The sequence below is a fragment of the Heteronotia binoei genome, chromosome 20 (genome assembly GCF_032191835.1).
Source record: "Heteronotia binoei isolate CCM8104 ecotype False Entrance Well chromosome 20, APGP_CSIRO_Hbin_v1, whole genome shotgun sequence".
NCBI lineage: Eukaryota > Metazoa > Chordata > Lepidosauria > Squamata > Gekkonidae > Heteronotia > Heteronotia binoei.
The window spans coordinates 872,276-888,414 of record NC_083242.1 but is presented as its reverse complement, the minus strand read 5'-3'; the positions used below and the strand labels follow the sequence as shown (position 1 = coordinate 888,414).

The following is a 16,139-nucleotide window of genomic DNA, read 5'->3' as shown; positions in this document are numbered from 1 at the left end:
CAGGAGGCGAAAGGACAGAAGCTGGAGGGGCTGCCTGGACAACAGAGTTGTGGGGCTTGTGGGGACTTCTGGGATATTAACTGTTGCTTTCTTTTGTTTTCTCTTTGCAGTCTGCTGCTTCGTAGTCCATAAGAGGTGCCATGAATTCGTTACCTTCTCCTGCCCGGGTGCAGATAAAGGCCCTGCTTCAGACGTAAGTAACTCTGTCATAGGGGTGGAGAGGAGCCAAAAAGAGAGCTCGCCACTTTCAGTGCACTTTTATACTCCTTTCTCCCCAGGGTGAGGGGCACAAAATGGCTTCCATTGCTCTGCTCTCCTCTGTTTATCTTCACAATAACCCTGTGAGGGAGACAAGGCCAAGTCTGTGTCACTGGCTCCAGGACACCCAGAGAGTTTTCACATCAAGTGGGGATTTGAACCCGGGTCTCCCAGATGTTAGTCCACCATGCCACACTGGCTCTCTTTTTCTGACCTGTGGCAAAGTCTGAGGGACTGGAACTACAAACCTTCAGCGCAGGCTGGTTTGTAAACAATGGCCATTTGTGCCGGGGACCTTTTGGCCAGCAGCTGTGACGGCACCCGCAGGTATCTCTCTGATCCTCGGAGCATGCCCTGGAAGGCCAAGCATTTGGCCTGCTGATGTGGTTGTGTGAAAGGTGCAATGCGAAAGGTGGGACCGCACAGTGCCTGCCCAGCCTTCTGGGGCTGCGCTTCAAAGTCTGTCGTGACCCTGACTTGTGTTGGTGTCAGCATGTCTGGAGAAGGGGAACTTTTGTTTCCAAGAAGACAGTTTCTGTTTTGGCTCTTTACGGATGTGCCTGTTTTTTGGTGCAAAGGGGCTGTTCCCAGAGGGTGGCTTGTTTGCGTGTTGACTGCTGCAAGAAGCTGACTGCACACTGCTGGCTAATTTTGGGACGGGAGACTTGGCTGTAGGGCTCAGGAGATGGATCAGCCTTAGCTGGGATTTTGGGCTCCTGAGGAGGGCCGCCTGGGGTATGGGGGAGGGAGAGCAGGAACAGATCTCTTGGTCACTTTTTAGAATTCAGTTCTAAATCTGATAACCCCACTGTGCCATTTCTACTAGCCAAGCCTTCTCCCGGCTGGCGCTTTTCGTGCAGGGGGAGATGATGGGTTTCCCCTGGGGCAAAGAAAAGCCCACAGGGATGTGTCTAATTTGGGCCCCCAAAATGGTGTTTGTGTGTGGGGGGGTTAGGCTGAAGGGCTTATTTCCCAGCCCTACAGCTTGAAATGCACAGTGCGAGAAGAGGCAGTGGTCTTTGGTGGGGAGGTCTTGTGTGAGGCAAGGAGCAAAAAAAGGCCAACGCCATGCTGGGAGTTATTAGGAAGCGAATTGAAAACAAATCAGCCAATATCATAATGCCCCTGTATAAAACGATGGTGCGGTCTCATTTGGAGTACTGTGTGCAGTTCTGGTCGCCGCACCTCAAAAACGATATTATAGCATTGGAAAAAGTGCAGGAGAGGGTAACTAGAACGATTAAAGGTTTGGAACACTTTCCCTACGAAGAAAGGTTAAAACGCTTGGGGCTCTTTAGCTTGGAGAAATGTCGACTGCGGGGGTGACATGATAGAGGTTTACAAGATAATGCATGGGATGGAGAAAGTAGAGAAAGAACTCCTTTTCTCCCTTTCTCACAATAGAAAAAACTCATGGGCATTCGATGAAATTGCTGAGCAGACAGGTTAAAACGGATAAAAGGAAGTACTTCTTCACCCAAAGGGTGATTAACATGTGGAATTCACTGCCACAGAGGTGGTGGGGGCCACAACATAGCCATCTTCAAGAGGGGTTTAGATAGGAATATGGAGCAGAGGTCCATCAGTGGCTATTAGCCACAGTGTGTGTATGTGTGTGTGTGTGTGTATATATATATATATATATATATATATATATATATATATATATATATATATATATATATATATATATATATATATATATATATATATATATATATATATATATATATATATATATATATATAAATTTTTTTTGGCCCCTGTGTGACACAGAGTGTTGGACTGGATGGGCCATTGGCCTGATCCAACATGGCTTCTCTTATGTTCTTAAAGGAAATATCTTGCATCTGGCTCTGCTGGGGGGGGGGGAGACAGAGGCTGGCTGAGGGGCCCCACCCTGGAACTGGCAGAGGCCCTTTAAAAAAAAAATCCAGCTAATTTCCAGGTGGGTTCCGAGATGCAGAAAGGGCCGCTCCAAGCCGAAATGGAACTTTGCACCCTTTCTACAACCTGTCGAAATCAAACTGAACATTTGGAAAGGGTTTGCAGAGAGAAGCCACGTTTTCAGGCTGGGGAATAAAAAAGTTGGGAGATCCCTGCTGAAAGGACTGAACTGTCTAGTTTAGGACGGTCCCCCCCCTCCCCCCATTTCTGGAGCTGCAGGCCCCCCCTTTTGACAGAAAACCTCGCAATTGACAACCCCCCCAAGTCTGCCTGTCCCCCCCCTGAAGATGTGCCCAGAGCTGCATTTTAGCTGTCCCTTTGGGAAATCCAAGTGGTGATTCTCCTCCACCCCCCACCCCCCGCCCACCTTGGTGGCCCCAGGGGCCGGGGCATTTTGGGCTTGGCTGCCCCCTTGCCTTTGCCATGACAACGGGCTTATCCGAGAAGATGGGCTGGGAGGCTCCACTGATCCTCTCTGTTCTCCGTGGCTATTTTTAGCTTCTCAGCAAGGAGCAGACCCAAATAGATGCCCTGGTTACTGGCTGCTCTTTGGGGGAAGCTTGGCAGATGTTGTGCCGGGGTGTCTCCTTTCCTTTCCTTTCCTTTCCTTTCCTTTCCTTTCCTTTCCTTTCCTTTCCTTTCCTTTCCTTTCCTTTCCTTTCCTTTCCTTTCCTTTCCTTTCCTTTCCTTTCCTTTCCTTTCCTTTCCTTTCTTCCTTCCCTTCCCTTCCCTTCCCTTCCCTTCCCTTCCCTTCCCTTCCCTTCCCTTCCCTTCCCCTCCCCCTCCCCCCTCCCCTTTCCTTCCCTTCCCTTCCCTTCCCTTCCCTTCCCTTCCCTTCCCTTCCCTTCCCCTCCCCCTCCCCCCCTCCCCTTTCCTTCCCTTCCCTTCCCTTCCCTTCCCTTCCCTTCCCTTCCCTTCCCTTCCCCTCCCCCTCCCCCCCTCCCCTTTCCTTCCCTTCCTTTCCCTTTCCCTTTCATAATGCCCCTGTATAAATTGATGGTGCGGTCTCATTTGGAATACTGTGTACAATTCTGGTCACCGCACCTCAAAAAGGATATTATAGCATTGGAGAAAGTCCAGAAAAGGGCAACTAGAATGATTAAAGGGCTGGAACACTTTCCCTATGAAGAAAGGTTGAAACGCTTGGGGCTCTTTAGCTTGGAGAAACGTCGACTGCGGGGTGTCATGATAGAGGTTTACAAGATTATGCATGGGATGGAGAAAGTAGAGAAAGAAGTACTTTTCTCCCTTTCTCACAATACAAGAACTCGTGGGCATTCGATGAAATTGCTGAGCAGACAGGTTAAAACGGATAAAAGGAGGTACTTCTTCACCCAAAGGGTGATTAACATGTGGAATTCACTGCCACAGGAGGTGGTGGCGGCTACAAGCACAGACAGCTTCAAGAGGGGATTGGATTAAAATATGGAGCAGAGGTCCATCAGTGGCTATTAGCCACAGTGTGTGTATATATATATATATGTGTGTGTGTGTGTGTGTGTGTATTGGCCACTGTGTGACACAGAGTGTTGGACTGGAGGGGCCATTGGCCTGATCCAACAGGGCTTCTCTTCTGTTCTTCTGTTCTCCTCCCCCTCCCCCCTCCTCCTTCCCCTTCCCTTCCACAAAACAAAAGGAAGTCCTTGGGCAGCAAGAAAGATATTAAATTGTGTGTGTGTGTGGGGGGGTTTGTTAGGGTTTACAAATACTTTAGCAGAGTTGTGTGGAGAGAACCACAAATAACAAGCCAGGCAGATGTTTTAGCTTAAGAATAAAGTAGTTTACTTTTACTATGAGGAAAGGGTTACTGGGATTTCTAGAAAACAAATAAGGACGCAATATCCTTTCTAGCTTCTAAGCTACATCTCGACTCTCAGGAGTCCAAACTCTGACTGCCTGGAGATCTGAGGGCTTCACACAAAGGGCAATAAAACTGACCCAATGTTTTCCCCCAGACCACCTCCCAAATATATGGATTAGCCTATTAGGGCTCTCCTTCAGTGGTCACTATGCACATTGACACCCAGCCTGAGCGGGAAGTACGTGCACACATTCTCATTGGCTCTATCTCCCACTGGCTAAGCATCAGCATGTATATACATACATTTAATTAACTCATGACAACAGGAAGTGAAATTGCATCAGAAAACCCAACAGTTTGTTGGGGGCGGGGGCGGGTTATGTGCATTTGCGTGTATGGACCAGACAGACCTTGGGGGGTTTGTCCAGAGAGAAGTCCCTGCCTGAACCAGTTGCATTTTCCTGTGGAGGATGCCTGGGCTGCTTTGAGACCCCCTCCTTGCATCCGGAACACGGATTCCTTTAGCGTTGCCAAGCTCCAGATAGTGCAGGGGAAGGGTACGCAGACCTCCGTGAAAACCAGCCTCAGAAATATCACAGGGCTTAAGAATCCTTATCATCACCATCATCGTATGTATTTATTGCTCACAGACCATTTGGTCATAAGCAAAGGGCAATGAAATAAAACATTCATCAGGATTATAGATCTTACAGAATTTACAAAATAAATGTTTAGAATCAGCAAAGTGCACAACATAAAACACCATTTCCCATTCCTTAGAATCCTCCTCTTGTCTCTTAAATAATCCTTATGGAAATAGAAATATATTTATGCACAAGAGTGAAATTAATCACATTTAAAGCGACAGAACGCTGACCACGCCCGCACCCATAGACTTAGACGCGCGTTCAATGCCGATTACTCCAAAACTGAAGGTCCAGTGCTCCAATTTTAGTTCCGAGAAGAGGGATGGAACGATCTATTGCAGCAAGGCAAGAAGGAAACGAGACAGGGCTGTGTGTGATTCCCTGTTTCACCTAAAGCTTCTGCAAACTCCAAACTAGATAGGTTACTAGTTAGTAACCTAGTTAGCAACTTATCTGGAACTGTAAAAAACTGAAGCTCTGGATCTTAGTGAGAAGTGCCTTGTCACGATGGGAGTTTGTACAATCGACCTCTACACCACAGCCCAGACCTTCAGTTTTGGAGTAATCGGCATTGAATGTGCGTCTAAGACTATGGGTGTGGGCGTGGCCAGCGTTCTGCTTGGCATGCAGAAGGTCCCAGGTTCAATCCCCAGCAGCATCTCCAGGTGAAAGGGAAAGACCTCCTTCTGGCTGAGACCCTGGAGAAGGGAGCGGCTGCCAGTCTGAGTAGACAAGACTGACCTTGAGGGATGGAGGGTCTGAGTCAGTCGAAGGCAGCTTCAGGTGTGTTCCGCTTCCTTACATGCGCACATCGTGCGGGCAAATCACAGCCGCCTTCTTGGCAGCCCCAGCAAAGGGGGCTTTCCAGGCAAGCGAGAAGCAGAGGTGGTCTGCCCTCGCCTTCCCCTGCAGAGCCTTCCTTGGCGGTCTCCCCTCCAAGCACTGACCCTGCTCAGCTCCCAAAATCGGATGCGATCAGGCTGGACCCCCTTCCTGCTTCTTTACTCCCAGGTCATTGTTTTTGTCACCTGTGTCTCGGAACCTAGAAGTTGTGTCAGCCTGTGTTGTGTAGGCTGGCAGTGTTTCAAGGAAGACAGCGTCTCGTTGGATCCTGCCCTTGCCCTTTTCTGACTGCAGTGCATTTCCTCAGCCACTGAAAACGGCCCAGTGTATATGGTCCCAGCTCTTCCCGCACGGCTTGAACTCCTGGTCTGACCGAGAGTGTCTGTTTTGGAGGGGGAGTTTGGGGTCCTTTTAGCAGCAGCTGCAGGGCTCAGAAAACAGCTGGCCGGGAGAGAATGTTTGCTGTGGGGAGGGAGGGTTGTGTCATCCGACAGGCTCACCACAGCTCAGAAAAGACCATCTGGGTCGGGTCGCCTGGCCTCCCTTGTAGGCACTGTCCACCTTGAAATAAACAGGGTTATTTTTCCTCTAGAGAGATGAATTACTCTGTCAGGCAGTGTGTTGGTGGGAGGGGGGGTCAGCCTTGGGTTCTCCTCTGCTTCACCTCGTTCAGTGGCTCTGCGAGGGGGGTCCTCTCTCTCCCTCTCTGCTGTCGATACTATTTCGCTCTGGGCACAGGCTCGCTCAAGACTAGAAAGACAATGTGGAGTTAAATGGATGATGGTGTTTTGTGCAACCCCCCACGTCTGGAGGACATGCCTGTCCTTGGGGTTATGCTGAATGGGCTCTTGTGTCTTGGGGGGGGGGGCGGTGTCCCTCTGATCTCAGCGGTTCCTTGGAGTTACTGGAATTTGCGCCCAGACATCCTATGCTTGTATACAAAAAGTTTTCGTGACTGGAATGCAGGCAGGAATGAGTGGAAATGGGTTCTGGCTGGAGAAGGTTACTCAGCGGTTTCTGGGGGGCAGTTTCTAGGATGCTGGCACTCTGGAGAGAGGTGGCACTGGGAGCAGAGCTGTTTGCCACCCGTGTGCTGTGCCCTGGGCACTTGTAATCACAGTATACTGTGGAACTATTAGCCACAGCATATTGTAGGAACTCTCTTTCTGGGGCAAGTGATGCTCTGTGATGCTTGGGAGGGGCAACAGGGTGAGGACCTCTGGAGTTCTGGCCCTATTGATGGACCTCCTGATGGTGCCTGGTTTCTTTGGCCACTGTGTGACACAGAGTGTTGGACTGGATGGGCCATTGGCCAGATCCAACATGGCTTCTCTTATGTCTGGGGCAGGGATTGCTCTGGCTTCTTGGTGCTGAGGGGAAGCCACAGTGGGAGGGCTTCTAGTGTCCTGGTCCCACTGATGGACCTCCTGATGGCACCTGGGTTTTTTGGCCACTGTGTGGCCAAACATAGCTTCAAGAGGGGAGGTTGGATAAACATCTGGAGCAGAGGTCCATCAGTGGCTATGAGCCACAGCCTATTGTTGGAACTCTCTGTCTGAGGCAGTGATGCTCGGTATTCTTGTGCTGGGGGGGGAGCACAGTGGAAGGGCTTTTAGTGTCCTAGCCCCATTGATGGACCTCCTGATTGTATAGAGATTACTGAATTACAAACCAAACACAGGGAAGATCTACAGGAGACCGCTATTGAAGGTGCCTGGATAGATTAATATCTAATATGCCAGTGGGGTTGTACATGTGTTTGGGGACTATGAACTATGGTGAAAGAGGATGGCGCCTGGTTTTTTAGACCACTGTGTGACACAGAGTATTGGACTGGATGGGCCATTGGCCTGATCCAACATGGCTTCTCTTGTGTTCTTATGTCTGGGGCAGGGATGCTCTGTATTCTTGCTGCTGGGGGGGCACAGTGGGATGGCTTCTAGTGTTCTGGCCCCACTGGTGGAGCTCCTGAGGGCACCTGGGCTTTTTGGGCCACTGTGTGACACAGAGTGATGGACTGGATGGGCCATTGGCCTGATCCAATATGGCTTCTCTGATGTTCTTAATTTCGGCCACACCCAGGAATGGATCCTGGAAGAGGCTGTATTGGAATGTTTTGCTATACAGGAAATTGGAGAGGGCAGCAAATGTCTTTTAAAAGGTCCCATTAAAATCCCATGGAAGACCCCCGCTGGGATTGTAGCAAGAGCGCTCTCGGCTGGTTGTGAACTACCCAATCCAGCAGTTTTGTGTGGGTCTGTGTTGGGGAAACGGAGTCCTGGTGTGCAGACAGCTGCCTGCCCTTCAGAAGTCTCCTCCCAAGCAACACTGAGGAGACGGATCCGGGCCCCTGTCCTTTGAAGCAGGGGGATCTGCCCTTTCCGTGGAAGTGGGTGGGGTCTTTCTGGGGCATCCCACAGGATCCTGGTGGGGCGGGGGGAGGGATGCAATGGCAGGACCAGCATTCAAATAGTGCTCAGAAGAGGTTGTGGTTTTAAGGGGGGGGGGGCTGAAAATGCCAGTGAGCTTAGCCAGTCGAGAACAGCAGTAAACACCAAGGGAAGACCCTCAAGGATTAGATGTACCCTAGAAATATCTGAATATATTGAATCAATACTTACCTTTTCAATAAACATCTATACACAATACTGCACGCGTGCTCATGGTGGTATCTCATCCATCAACGTAGAGGTACAAAATAATATCACAGTAATTGCACTCACAGGTGCTTGGGACAAGGTCTGCACATAAATATGCCCAACAGATGGGCCCTTCTTGCCAGGATGCAATAAAAGTGTCCAAAGACCTCCAACAGTTGTAAATCGAACCATCAGAGGGGAATCTCCTACAGCCCAACCCCTTTCCCAGGTATCTGGACGGTTCCGTTTTTCTTCTTCTGATTAAGCAGCTGAATAATGGAACTTATTTCAAAGAGAATGAGAGTTCTTTTGGCTGTGCTGAATCCCAGGGGTCTGCCCACAGTGGCTTTTGGAGCGTGGCCCCTTTGGCTCTGGGTGGCCACGGCAGGCTGCCTCCTCCCCTCTCCTGCGGTGGGGGGGGGGGAGGCTGTCTCTGGGTCACTCGAGGGGCAGGCAGGGGAGGAGATCTAGTGCTGGCATAAGCTGCTCCCTCTGGGCCTCCAAAAAAGAAAGACAGCCTCAGAGAGGAAAGCACAGAGGGCACATCCCAGTTGCCCAGCTAGAATGGTGAAGGCCAAGAGAGCAGAGGAGTGCCTGGCCTTCTCTGGCCTCAGTGTGTATGTGTGTGTGGTGGTGGGGGTTCATTGTGCAGCCAGAGGGGCCACAGAACAGGGGTTGCCAAACTGGCTTAACGGAAGAGCCACACAGAATGAATGTCAGATGTTTGAGAGCCACAAGACATGAACATCAGATAAGGAAGGAAGGAGGGAAGGAAGGAAGGAAGGAAGGAAGGAAGGAAGGAAGGAAGGAAGGGAGGGAGGGAGGGAGGGAGGGAGGGAGGAGGGAAACATATGAACATATGAAGCTGCCTTATACTGAATCAGACCCTGGGTCCCTCAAAGTCAAAGTCAGTCTTGTCTCCTCAGACTGGCAGCAGCTCTCCAAGGTCTACTGAGGTTTTTCACGCCTGTGTGGGCATTCGATGAAATTGCTGAGCAGACAGGTTAAAACGGATAAAAGGAAGTACTTCACCCAAAGGGTGATTAACATGTGGAATTCACTGCCACAGGAGGTGGTGGCGGCCACAAGCATAGCCACCTTCAAGAGGGGTTTAGATAAAAATATGGAGCAGAGGTCCATCAGTGGCTATTAGGCACAGTGTGTGTGTATATATAAAATTTTTTGCCACTGTGTGACACAAAGTGTTGGACTGGATGGGCCGTTGGCCTGATCCAACATGGCTTCTTTTATGTTCTTATGCTTGCCTGGACCCTTTTGAGTTGGAGATGCCGGGGATTGAACCTGGGACCTTCTGCTTACCAAGCAGGTGCTCTGCCACTGAGCCACCGTCCCTCCCCAAGGGAAGGGAATGGAAGGGAAGGGGAGGGGGAACTTAAAATGTGTCCTCCAAGCTGCTGGTTGGCTTGGCTTGGAGAAATGATTTCAAGAGTCCGATGCCTTCTCCAAGCCAGCTGATGGGGCAGTGGGGGCTTCAAGAGCCCCACCAGGTGTGAAAGAGCCACAGTTTGGCCACTCCTGGCCCAGAATATTTCATGGTGAAAGAGAAAGAAGCAGGGGCTTGAGATGCCAGCCTCCAGGTGCTGCCTGAAAACCTCCGGTTATCCCAGCTTCCTCAGACCCCCCCTTCCATAGTCCCTACCTCCCAAGTCCCTCCCTCTCCAGGTATTTCTCAACCCAGTTGGCACCCAGAGGGCCAAGCGCACGGCCATTTCTCACAATACAAGAACTCGTGGGCATTCGATGAAATTGCTGAGCAGACAGGTTAAGACGGATAAAAGGAAGTACTTCTTCACCCAAAGGGTGATTAACATGTGGAATTCACTGCCACAGGAGGTGGTGGCGGCCACAAGTATAGCCACCTTCAAGAGGGGTTTAGATAAAAATATGGAGCACAGGTCCATCAGTGGCTATTAGCCACAGTGTATGGAGCACAGGTCCATCAGTGGCTATTAGCCACAGTGTATGGAGCACAGGTCCATCAGTGGCTATTAGCCACAGTGTATGTGTGTATATAACATTTTTTGCCACTGTGTGACACAGAGTGTTGGACTTGATGGGCCGTTGGCCTGATCCAACATGGCTTCTCTTATGTTCTTATGTTCTTATGTTCATTTCCTGCAACAAGATGGGGTCCTCATGCTCCATTCATTTCTTTGGCACTCTGCCCCCCCCCAGCTGGAAATGCAGCTGCCCCTCCTGGGGAGGGGATTTTGGGCAGAGTTTCTAGAAGGGGCCCAAGAGGTCACCTTTGTGGGATTCTTCAGTATTCGGTTCATTGCTGCAGGACACCGACGCTTTGTGGGTCCTCCCCATCCTCCAGAACGGACAAGAAGCTGAAAATCCTGCACTTTTTTACAGAATTAAAGAAAATGATGAACAAAGGGAAATATGGAAGACGTGTCCAATTATCTTTTAAAACACCCCCCCCCCCCGCCCCAATTTCCCCCCTCACACTCTCTTTTGGGTTATCTGATCTACTTTATGTCAGGTCCTTTGTGGATGAGGGGCACACAGCCTCTCTCTGCACGAGGCCCATTGAATACGAATCTCCTTTGTTGGGAAGATAACCAATAATTAGTTCTCAACTTGGCTATGGCTCTTCAAAAGACACTCTGTAACTTGATAAGGCAGGGAAAGGAGATCGGAGCTGGCAGGCTGGGGAAGCAGGCAACTCAAACCCGGGACCTCTCCTGCTGCCTTGGGATGGGGGGTGGGGGGGGTGTTGGCTTCAAGGGAGTGTGTCGGTGGGGGTCATGCTTGAAAACAGAGGTTATGTTTACCTCTAAGCCCCCTTTGAGAAGCAAACCAGAGTGAGGGGGGCATTCCCAGGTTTTGACCAGCTCAGCTTCTGTGCTCCTAACTGCAGTCTAATGCAGAGAACTTAGACTGGTGGTGAGGCTTTTACCTGTGTGCCAGGAAAGGCCTCATCTGCTACATTCCTGGGAGCCAAACTGCTTCTGGAGTCCCAGGAGCAGAGTAGAAAAGGAGATGGGGACGGCCGTCCACGGTGGGGGAGTCCAGCAGGGCCCTCTTGACCGGACTCCACTTAGTGCCCGTGGGCACTGCTGAGGCCTAACGAAAGATGGTGTTTCCCTGGCAAAAGGCACGATAGGGGTGCCAGCCTGCAGGTGGGACCTGGGGATCCCCTGGATTTGCAGTTCATCCCCACGCTAGCTACAGAGATCAGCTCCCCACCTCCCAGAGAAAATGGCTGCCCTGGAGGGATGAATTATTTCCAGATTTTGAAAGGCTCCTGAAGAGGAGGGGGTGGGTCTGCTGCTCCAGAAGCTCTGCCTCTTCGCGAGGTTTCTGCTGGGGCCCGAATGGAAGGTTGCAGGCGGAGGGAGCTTTGCTTCTGGGACGGAGCACCAGTGGCAGCACCTGCCAAGAGGGTATTTGGCTGCAGGGCTTTGCAGCTGCTGGGCGCCTTTATTGCCTCGGCCTTCCCAGCAAGGGCCTTGCTAAAGCCGATTAGCCCATTGCACTTCATTAATTGGCTCCCTGCTTCTTTCTTCTGGCCAGGCAGCCAAGCCGGCTACGCACACCGCCCCCGAATGATGCAGAAGCCGCTCTCCCCCCATCAGCAGCCCCTTCCCCTAAAGATGCAGAAGCCGCTCCCCCCCCATCAGCAGCCCCTCCCCTAATGATGCAGAAGCCTCTCCCCCCATCAGCAGCCCCTCCCCCTAATGATGCAGAAGCCGCTCCCCCCATCAGCAGCCCCTCCCCCTAAAGATGCAGAAGCCGCTCCCCCCCCATCAGCAGCCCCTCCCTCTAATGATGCAGAAGCCGCTCCCCCCCATCAGCAGCCCCTCCCTCTAATGATGCAGAAGCCGCTCCCCCCATCAGCAGCCCCTCCCTCTAATGATGCAGAAACCGCTCCCCCCCATCAGCAGCCCCTCCCCCTAAAGATGCAGAAGCCGCTCCCCCCATCAGCAGCCCCTCCCCTAATGATGCAGAAGCCTCTCCCCCCATCAGCAGCCCCTCCCCCTAATGATGCAGAAGCCGCTCCCCCCATCAGCAGCCCCGCCCCCTAATGATGCAGAAGCCGCTCTCCCCATCAGCAGCCCCTCCCCCTAATGATGCAGAAGCCGCTCCCCCCATCAGCAGCCCCGCCCCCTAATGATGCAGAAGCCTCTCCCCCCATCAGCAGCCCCTCCCCCTAATGATGCAGAAGCCGCTCCCCCCATCAGCAGCCCCTCCCCCTAAAGATGCAGAAGCCGCTCCCCCCATCAGCAGCCCAAGCAGTGCCTTGCACCCTTCCCGCCCCCCCATTTCTCTGGCAGGTTGAAATTACAGAGTTCCTTCTGTGGTGTGAGCCCCCGTTGCATTCTCTGCCGTGCTTTCAACCAGTATTCCCTGCTCTGCAGTGTGAGGTCAAAAACTTGCAGGTTATAAAGATGGCAAAACAAGCCCCAGGATTTCTTCTTCTTTGGGGGGGGGGGTGCTGTTTGGAGGGAGTCCATGACGGATGAGGCAGTTTTGCAAGTTGTCAAATGATGTTTCGCAGCTACCCAGCTCTCTCTGTAAGACAAAGGGCAGCATCAGTTTTCAAGAATTGTTTTCAAGGAAGTTTTATTCAAAATGTAAGCCTTTGTATGCATGCATGTTTCTTCAGACAAGGGGATAGGGTACTCTATACAAAAGCTTCCATTCTGAATAAAACTTGGTTGGTCTTAAAGGTGAAACTTGACTCCTACTTTGTTCTACTGCTTCAGACCAACCCAGCTGCCCACCTGGATCTGTTTTCAAGAAAGGCAGAGGTGACTGGGAGACATAAAGGGTGTGTGTGTGTGTGTGTGAACTTTGGCAGGAGATCAGCTCCCCTGGAGAAAATGGCGGCTTTGGAGGGCGAATTCTGCGGCATCATTCCCCACTCACTGCCCTCCCCTTCCCAAACCTGGCTGGCCCCAGGCTCCAACCCCACCCCGCCCCAAAACTCCAGGACTTCCCCAACCTGAACGTGGCAGCCCTGTGCTGGAACTGCAGGCAGGGCTTCCCGAGAGGGAGCAGCCTCCCCGAGGACAGGTGCTGGGGCTCAAGCATGCCCCTTAGCCCCAGTGGGAGCCTCTTTCCAGCCACGAGGGGCCCCTGGCTGCAATCCAGCCCCAGGTGGAAAAGGGGTCGCTCCAGGAGGCGGATCCCAGGCCCGTCTTGGATGACTGACAGCTCTGGGGGCGTGGTCTGTCGCCCTGCATCACTCAGCTGCTTCACTGCCCTGGGAGGAGGCCCCCTGCAGCTATTGGAGGTGACATCCTGCAAACATTCACTCCTCCCCCTTTTAAGAAAGTGTCAAGGCAGCCCCCCCCTCCCGCCCATCCCTCCCTTGTGCCCCTGCCAGGCTCTGCCCAGCTGCTCCGTCTGTGCTGTTAAATCCTCCTCTTCCTTCTCCTCCCCCCAGCGCCTTTCAGAAAGCGGGTTTTGTAGCTTGTTTTTTCTGGCCCCAAATTGTGGGCCCTTTGGCAGTCCCCTCTAGGCAACAGGAGCACTGCACACCCTGGGACTGCCCCGGTTCTGCCTCGCACACCAGCGGCGCTGGATTCTTTTCACAAGGCTCAACACCTTGCAAAGGGGACTCTGCGGCTCTGTTCTTTTATCCATCGAAGCAACGACATTTGCAAGCACATTAGAACTCTGTGTGGGACTCTTAGGCACAGAATGTGAGCTCCCACCTGCGGCCTCTTAAACAGCCGGCTGGACTCCTTTGGACTGAGGGATCCTGAGGATGCTTTCTTGGGGAAGTCCATAACCAGCCGCACATTGCTGGATCAGACCCGGCTGTAGCCCAGGTCCTAGCAACCACGAGGCGCTGGGCCAGTGGCCGTTCAACCCCCTCCTGAAACTGGGCTGTGAATGTGTGCGTCTCTCGCCACCCCCCCCCCCCTCAATCTCCAAAGTTGTCCTTGAAAAGAATCCAGGCGGTGGGAAGCAAGAAAGCGTTTCTTCCCTGAGAGCGGCGCTGCTGCCTCCTCGCTTAATGAATGTTTTTGGTTCGGGGAGGCTCTTGCAAGACAGGTTAATTGTTCCTCGCCCCCCCCCCACCCCGTATCTCTTTGCAGGCCCCTCATTACCCAGCTGTCAGCCCCGCCGCCGTTAAAAGGAGCGTTTTGGTGCATTTATGAATCGGGAAAAGGGCTGCTTTGGGGTGAGGCAGGAAGGAACTGCTTTGCTTTGCGATGCAATTAACTTCCCTGAATCCCTGGCCCACAGATCGAATGAAGGGAGGTTCAGTGAGACAGTTAGCAGGGAGGAGAGAGAGAAGAGGTGGCCTGGGGCTGGGGCTGGGGCCAATGAGCCTGCCGTGGCTGCAGAAGGCTTCCCTGCCTCCCTTGGGAGGGCCTGGCTGCTGGGCCCCTGTGGCCACAGTGGGGCTGGGGAATGGCCTCCACTTGCCACTGACTGATGGCTTCTAAGAATACCCTCCTGTGAACTTTGGGGGTAGAGCTGCCCCCAGTGCCCCACAATCAAGGGTGCCCCAGCAGATCTCAGTTCACCAGTGTGGGGCTTTCAGCTCTGCTTGGTCAGCTTCCCCAGAAGCCTCTCTGGTGCCTTTTGGGCTGTGGCTCTTTTCTGATCAGCTCTGGCAGAACTCTGTCTTGGAGCCGGGAGGGGCTGCAGCATCTCCAGGCCCTCAGAGACTCTGGCTGAATGGCTAATCTGAGAGAGAAAGAGAGACAGACAGACAGACAGACAGACAGACACAAAGAGGCCGAGAGAGACTGGCTGCTCCTTGTGAGCGTCTGGGGCCCAAAGAGTTTGGTCCAAGCCGCTGGTCTAGAAGCCAGGCAGGCCTGCATGGGCTTCTGTCTGTGTTGCCTGACCCCAGGTGCCCGGCTTCTTACTCAGTGGTCTGCCCAAGGAGGCTCGTCTGCCTGCCAGAAGCTGATCCCCACCCCACCCCGGGGCCCCAGGCCGCAGCAGAGGCAGGCAGGGCTGGCTGGTGGGGGGCTGAGGCTGGTTTCCTGGATGGCCACAGCCCCTGCCTGGCCTTGGCACCTGTGCCCCAGTGCCTTGTCTCCCGGAGGCCCGATGGGCTGGGGCCCTTTGGGTGTAGATCAAGATGGGTGACGGGGTCAGTCTGGCCGCAGCAGTCGAAAGAAGCCCGAGGCCAGGAGCAGGGGAGGAGCTTTCGGGTGTCACTGCTCCCTTCTTCAGCTCACAAAAGCTCCCACCTTGCCACACGTTTGGGCAGTCTTGCAGTGCTCCTGGACTCTGGCTCTTCTCTGCCTTTGGGTGGGAAGGCCAGGGGTGGGGGGAGATGTGACCCATTCTCTGCTCAGCCAGGGACTGCCTCAGCCTGGCCAACCTCGCAGTGTTGTTGTGAGGATGACACACGATCACTGCAAGTCCCTGGCAAAAGCAGCCAGAGCAGCCCCCGGATCATATGAACCTCTGAAGCTGCCTTCTACTGAATCAGACCCTCTTTGGTCCATCCAAGTCAGCCTTGTCTACTCAGACTGGCAGCTGCTCTCCAGGGTCTCAAGCTGAGGTTTTTCACACGTATCTGCCTGGACCCTTTCGAGTTGGAGATGCCGGGGATTGAACCTGGGACCTTCTGCTTCCCAAGCAGATGCTCTGCCACTGAGCTACCATCCCTCCCTGCAGAACTGTCTATTCAGACTAGCAGCTGCTCTCCAGTGTCTCAAGCTGAGGTTTTTCACGCCTGCTTTCCTGGACCCTTTGTAGTTGGAGATGGCGGGGATTGAACCTGGGACCTTCTGCTTTCCAAGCGGATGCTCTACCACTGTGCCACTGTCCCTCTCTAAAGTCAGACTTGTCCACTCAGACTGGCAGCTGCTCTCCAGGGTCTCCAGCTGAGGTTTTTCATGCCTACTTGCCTGGACCGTTTTGAGTTGGAGATGCTGGGGATTGAACCTGGGACCTTCTGCTTACCAAGCAGATGCTCTGCCACTGAGCTACCATCCCTCCCTGCAGAACTGTCTACTCAGACTGGCAGCTGCTCTCCGGTGTCTCAAGCTGAGGTTT

General features: G+C 52.8%; 1 protein-coding gene across 2 annotated transcripts in view; it reads left to right on the top strand.

Annotated features, from left to right (window-relative positions):
* PRKCB (protein kinase C beta) overlaps positions 1–16,139 on the top strand; it is a 175,349-nt gene that overhangs the window by 76,909 nt on the left and 82,301 nt on the right. For both annotated transcript variants that reach the window (XM_060260799.1, XM_060260798.1), the window contains exon 3: positions 111–193. In XM_060260799.1, the coding sequence (XP_060116782.1) occupies positions 111–193 (83 nt within the window). The remainder of the gene's footprint in view (positions 1–110; positions 194–16,139) is intronic.